The sequence below is a fragment of the Pelobates fuscus genome, chromosome 5 (genome assembly GCF_036172605.1).
Source record: "Pelobates fuscus isolate aPelFus1 chromosome 5, aPelFus1.pri, whole genome shotgun sequence".
Taxonomy (NCBI): Eukaryota; Metazoa; Chordata; class Amphibia; order Anura; family Pelobatidae; genus Pelobates; species Pelobates fuscus.
In genome coordinates this window covers 29,845,651-29,852,053 of record NC_086321.1, presented here as the reverse complement: position 1 = coordinate 29,852,053, position 6,403 = coordinate 29,845,651, and the positions used below count along the sequence as shown (strand labels likewise).

Here is a 6,403-nt window from a genome sequence, read left to right as displayed (position 1 = left end):
GATTCTCCAGTTCCCTGGGGTCCAGTGGGGATCCTTTAACTGCCAGATGGACAGGCGTGCGGTCAATTTAGGCGGCAAGGGAGCTCTGATCTCCCTGCTCAGCTCCCTTGTGTGCCTCTCAGTGATGCCGGAGCTGGAGTGAAGTCATATTCCTGCTTCAACAGACATACGGGCTCATTCCCATCTTGCACCCTGGCACTGTGTTACCCCCCACAGCAAGCACCTGCATATATGGGATGCATACACACACACATACACACAATCAAACGCCGCCAATTACACACATACATAACACACTCAGCCAACCATCAATACAATCACACTGAGCTAATACACACATCCCACTCAGGCATATTGCTTAGGTGGAGTAAGGGGGGCCCTTCTTTGATTCTTGCACCGGGGCTCTGTGATTCCTGCCATCTTTGATCTTCAGCTCCTGATGCTTCATCTGCCAGGAGCGTAAGTTAGAGCTGTACTCTCGCACATGCCTGAGAGCACAACACTGATGTCTATGGAGGATCCTGCAAGACCTTCAGTAGATATGGTCCTGCGATGAGCGAGATAATGCCTTATTCCCATGCTAGTGCTGGCTGTGGAAAGTGACAAAACTTAAAGTCTATAGTTCTGCCTTTTGTTAAGTTTTAGAAAGTTAGGGATTTACATTACGTCAAAGTAAAAAAGTATTACTTTATTTTTTGATTGCCTTGAAATATCAGTAAAGTTCCGTTTAATCTTTATGAAATGCTCAGTTTATTACTATTATTTTTTTCAGAGGTGGGTTAACAGAGATCATTGCTGGGCACTGTAGACCTTTGCCAGAATGAGTGTGAACAGAATTCTTCTAGTGCTCTGTGATGTTCTAGATTGATAGATCAACATTATTGAATTGTACATTATTATTATTATTATTATTATTATTATTAGCACAAAAATATGTACATTTTATTCTGAAATGCAAAAAAAGAAGGCACCTCATATTCAATTTGTTTCTGTAAAACATAATTTATTTAGAAAATCCTTGTTAAAAAAACACAAAACAAAACAATTTAAATTTAAAGATTAAATTACATTTCATCTTAAAAAGGTAAACCTCAGCAATGTCAGGGAAAATGTGTACATTATATAATGACAAACCTTTTGCAATTCTGGGATTGTGAATGTATTGATACTTAGTGTACTTTTTGGTATACTTGCAGTGCCAGGTGGGCCACGATTCCTAGAAGCAAACCTACTACCATATTGCCACTTGCTGTGAGTGTGTTAGTACAGTGTGAGGTGCCGCTGTAACTTTTCAAGCGCTATTTGCTCCTGCTGACAAAAAAGAAAAGCACTCCCCTCCCTACAGTTATTTACTATTTAGGGAGCTGGGAGACATAACCTGTACTAAATTAGAAGAGGGCTAAATTATAATGGCTGCAGCTGATGCCTCGTAGCTTAACTCCCATTAATCGGGAGTAGACCGGGACATGTATGTATTAGAGCAGGCCTGATATTAGGGGGTATTACACAGAGTCCGTCAAACTGTGCATTCTGCTCTAAAAAAATGCAGTCTGTGTGTTGAAAAATATGCATATATTATACATAATGGCGAACTGTGAATTATGGGAAAATAATGCATCTAAAAATTCTAGCAACCTGTAAGGATTAGGACTACAGTAAGTGTTAGGGTGAGTGCAAGGGTTTTCACAGTTCCTTTATTCTCAAGGTACCCTGGGACATACATGTTACCTGTTCCACTCTCCCTGATTTTAGGTTATACTCCCACGTCACAGCTTACTTTAGCTTAGGAAATAAAATAAACACTCCACACACGTAAAGCACCTGAGCTTGATGAATAGCTTCATATGTCTGCCGCATGTGACAGTTTATACAAGTGCAGATTTAAATAGAAATAAACACTCTTATAACTGGGGCCAGGAACACCTCTGTGGCTGTCCATCTGAAATCCAGGGGGGATTTATTGCACTTCCAAGCTCACGGAAGTGTCTTGCGTTCTGTGCTAGCGTGTGCCTGCCGTCTCTCCTTCTCACTGAGCTGTATTACATGTCATTGCAAGGCCAAGCTCACGGAAGTGTCTGGCGCTCTGTGCTAGCGTGTGCCTGCCTTCTCTCCTTCTCACTGAGCTGTATTACATGTCATTGCAAGGCCAAGCTCACGGAAGTGTCTGGCGCTCTGTGCTAGCGTGTGCCTGCCTTCTCTCCTTCTCACTGAGCTGTATTACATGTCATTGCAAGGCCAAGCTCACGGAAGTGTCTGGCGCTCTGTGCTAGCGTGTGCCTGCCCTCTCTCCTTCTCACTGAGCTGTATTACATGTCATTGCAAGGCCAAGCTCACGGAAGTGTCTGGCGCTCTGTGCTAGCGTGTGCCTGCCTTCTCTCCTTCTCACTGAGCTGTATTACATGTCATTGCAAGGCCAAGCTCACGGAAGTGTCTGGCGCTCTGTGCTAGCGTGTGCCTGCCTTCTCTCCTTCTCACTGAGCTGTATTACATGTCATTGCAAGGCCAAGCTCACAGAAGTGTCTGTTGCTCTGTGCTAGCGTGTGCCTGCCTTCTCTCCTTCTCACTGAGCTGTATTACATGTCATTGCAAGGCCAAGCTCACGGTAATGTCTGGCGCTCTGTGCTAGCGTGTGCCTGTCTTCTCTCCTTCTCACTGAGCTGTATTACATGTCATTGCAAGGCTGCAATCTTGTGTGTGTGAGCTTGCGGCTCCAACAAAGAGGTTTCTCAATAAGATGACTCTGACTGTAGTATTCACCGGTACAGACCTGATATACACAGTCTTATAGTAGCTTTCGTTAATCTTGGGCAGACTAGCACATGTATTCCTGGTGCTGCTCGAGATTTTCAATGGTTTTCCCATTTATATACATTATAGTGTCCTAAATTACTTTTTATTTTAATGGGCTAATAATTTGGGGGACAAAAATACTTTATCTTTAGATCATATATATCTCAATGTATGTATAATGTATGTGTGTGTTTGTATGTTTATATGTATAATTACAATAGTTTATATTTTGTGTTTATGAACAGTTTTGAAGAATCAAGGACATATAATGTCAGATAGCCAGTAGGTTCTGCCTGACTTGCTTCAATGTGACAAGAACGAGGTTTAATAAGAGGGAGATGAGGGTCACTGCTTTGAAGAAGATGCGTTTCCATTTAAAGTCATTTGTCTAACTTGTTCCAGTAAAATCTTTTCCTCTTCACTCAGACTTTGTTCATCTTTGGCCTCCCACCTGTTAGAAAGAAAACATTAATTAGGCTTCTGCAACTTGGGATCCTTTTGTATGGATTAATGTAAGACTTAGCTCTCGTATGAATGAGTCACGTGATATGTCATGGGTGACTGTGGTGTCTCACAGTCAATCAAGGCGCAATTACCAAATACAATCCTGTAAGGAATTTAATGATCGCATTGTCTTCCTTAGTCATATGTAACCATAATTAGACCAATTATTTGCCGGCTTGGATATTAAGAACAAAAAAAAGTTTTTTCAGGTCCACTGAATCAAAGAATGTTTGTCAATTGCCTATTTAAAAAAATAAAAAATAAAAAAAAATAACGATAAATGGTAAAATAAACTGGATTTTCTTATGCTTCGAATAATATTACAATAGATGATAAACATTTCACAGACAAGGGAGCACCTCATTGTGTAACTGTTTACAATCTCACCTTGGAAATTATACCCTAGGGCATCTGCAGACATTTTTCCAGATGGGGCAAAGACAAAAGAGATGTCAAGGGATGGATTTACATCCTAGAAGCCCATAGGGAAAAATACTTTAGATGAGTGGTTCTCAAACAAGTCTTCGAGGACCACCCATGGTTTTGGAATTATGGATGTCATTTCTTTTCCTGTGGGAAACGTGGTAAAATGTGGAATGTTGGTGGTCCTTGATGACTTATTTAAGAAGCACTACTTTGAATGCCAAACACTTGACACTTGCACAATTAAACAGACCATCCAAATTGTCAACAGGTATAGGAACATGAAATGAGACTATATTTTAAATTGCAGCTGACTAGGATTATCTATGAAAAATTAGCTACATTTAAGTTACATTAGGTATATTTTGTTCCAAATTCTACAAAAATAAAGGAAAAAAATGCATAGAGTAGTGCTGTGTACACATGTATAGACAATACTACTCTGTGTATTTTTTGTTTTGATTTCATTATTTCTGTAGTGTTTGTGATGTTACGGTATTTTATCTTGAAGATTTGAAGAAAACCTTTTTCCATCTACAGAGATACTGTGTTCTTTGGTACCATTTTTTTTAACCTTATTTCCTACTGGTGATTTGAATAAGGTGTATAAGTTCTACCTTCTCGCTTTAAGTGCACATTTTGTTCCAATACTGTTATAAATAAAATTAACACATCATTTTTGGTAAGATCCATTTTGCTTAATTACCAGACTTTTGTTGCAGTAGCTTTAGTTTAGTGTTTTAAAACAAATGGTAGACCAAGGGTTGGTGGACCGGCCAAAGGGGTAGTTCACCATAAAAGAGGCACCAGACACCGAAGCACCGCGTGCACCCCACCTATGGACCCGCAGGCCAAACAGCTGAGTTGAATGATTGTTATAGACCTTACGGACACTTGTAACTATAGGGATTTAAAGGTTTAAATAATAGGAGGCAGTAAAGAGAGAGAGCAAGGACGAGGGTTTACGGAGGGTCAGAGCCCAACCATGAGGCAGACACAGACACAGCTGGACCAGGTCACTTAAAGTAGAAGCAGACAACGATCAGTTTGCCACCTGAACCAAGACAGGCCCTAGGGGCGACTTTTACTGCTCAGTTAAAGAGGTTAAGGTGAGCTCTACGTATCCCAGGATACGGACTAGTGGACAATAATGAGGTTACCTAAACGTCCCGACAGACTAAACAGCCGCTTCTTCTTGTACTAGAGGGTCACAGACAGATTAGAAAGCAGACATATACGCAGCTAATCATGGTACCGCACACCACCAGCAGAAGGTTTACAACAAGCCTCATATACCCAGAAAGACCTTAAGGGCAACTTCTGCTGGATTTATACCACTCTGAATCTAGGGCTAAATGAGAGATCTGCGCATCTCAAAACGTTTTACTAAACAATAACGAGGAAACCTGCGTGTTTCCAACAATTTAACCATATGCTTCTCTTCTTTCTGTATCGCCATAAAAATTTTGAATACAAAAATAAATTTACAAAACAAAACATATGGAAATAATAGTGAGATATGTGCCCTAGCTTCTATGTATTGCAGATAAGTTATGGGCAGATGCAAGAGGGGCATGAAGAGTATCAGAGGATGTCAGTATGCCTCTATACCTAGAAACTGCCCAGAATTAACAGAATTGTTCTAATTAGAGATCAGAATTCACCTGTACTGGTTTTATTTCTATGGTGTCTTGCGTTCCTGAGATAGCAGAGAAAAAGAATTGCAACTGCTAATTTCTCAATTCTAACAATCCGTAATTCTACCTCTCTTGATCCCTTGTCACTCCAAAAACTGTTTTACCATTCTGTACTTAAACAGTTTTTTACACAGGCCAAACCGTTTCTTTCTTTAAATTTTAAAACAAACAAAGCTGATGCAAACATGTTATTAATTCTAGAATGAATCAGGATCAGAAAACTTTGCCTGGTGAGATATGCAATCTTTCTGACTTGTTTAGTTTCTCTTTGACTCCCTGTATTTTATTGTTTGTTTGTGCTTGTTTGTTCCAGTGTTAATGTAATTAATAATTGTATTTACTGCTTAAACACTAAAACTATTTTTTTAACCCCTTAAGGACCAAACGTCTGGAATAAAAGGGAATCATGACATGTCACACATGTCATGTGTCCTTAAGGGGTTAAACTGGTGTTTTCTGCATTTGTATAATATAACTTGCATGAATACTTGGAGTGCATGGAGTGAATGGATACCTCACAACATTGATGAGACCACGCAGGGTGGGCAGGCCCTGATGGGGCATTGCTCGCAACACAACTTGTGTCTGAAATGCCCACTGCAGGCTCGTAGTGCCTATGAATAGTGATGTACCGAACGGTTCGCTGGCGAATAGTTCCTGGCGAACATAGCGTGTTCGCGTTCGCCATAGTGGGCGAACACATGCGCAGATTCATTTGGAAGCTGCATACATTTTTTATTTTTTTTATTTATTTTTTTATTTTTATTTATTTATTTTTAAATTCTTTATTTTTGCAGTGCATGGAGGTATAACAAATGAGCATGTGGTACCCCAACGGCATTCCTCATGCTTTTCAAGTAACAATTGTAACAATAGGGTATATGTTAATACCCTAGTCTGCGCAGAGCCCTCCATGGGTGAAGATGGATTAATTTTTTGGGGGCGCTCGGGTTTTTTATTTAATTTTTACGTTTGACGGGTATGATGGC

The 6,403-nt window shown here is 40.1% G+C and overlaps 1 protein-coding gene across 1 annotated transcript in view; it reads right to left on the bottom strand.

Annotated features, from left to right (window-relative positions):
* Positions 1 to 1,096: 1,096 nt before the first annotated feature.
* The window catches only part of KIAA0825 (KIAA0825 ortholog), a 391,566-nt gene continuing 386,259 nt past the window's right edge, over positions 1,097 to 6,403 (bottom strand). Inside the window, exon 20 of the mRNA XM_063453688.1 lies at positions 1,097 to 3,241. Coding sequence (XP_063309758.1) covers positions 3,136 to 3,241 — 106 coding nt within the window. The 3' untranslated portion in view covers positions 1,097 to 3,135. The remainder of the gene's footprint in view (positions 3,242 to 6,403) is intronic.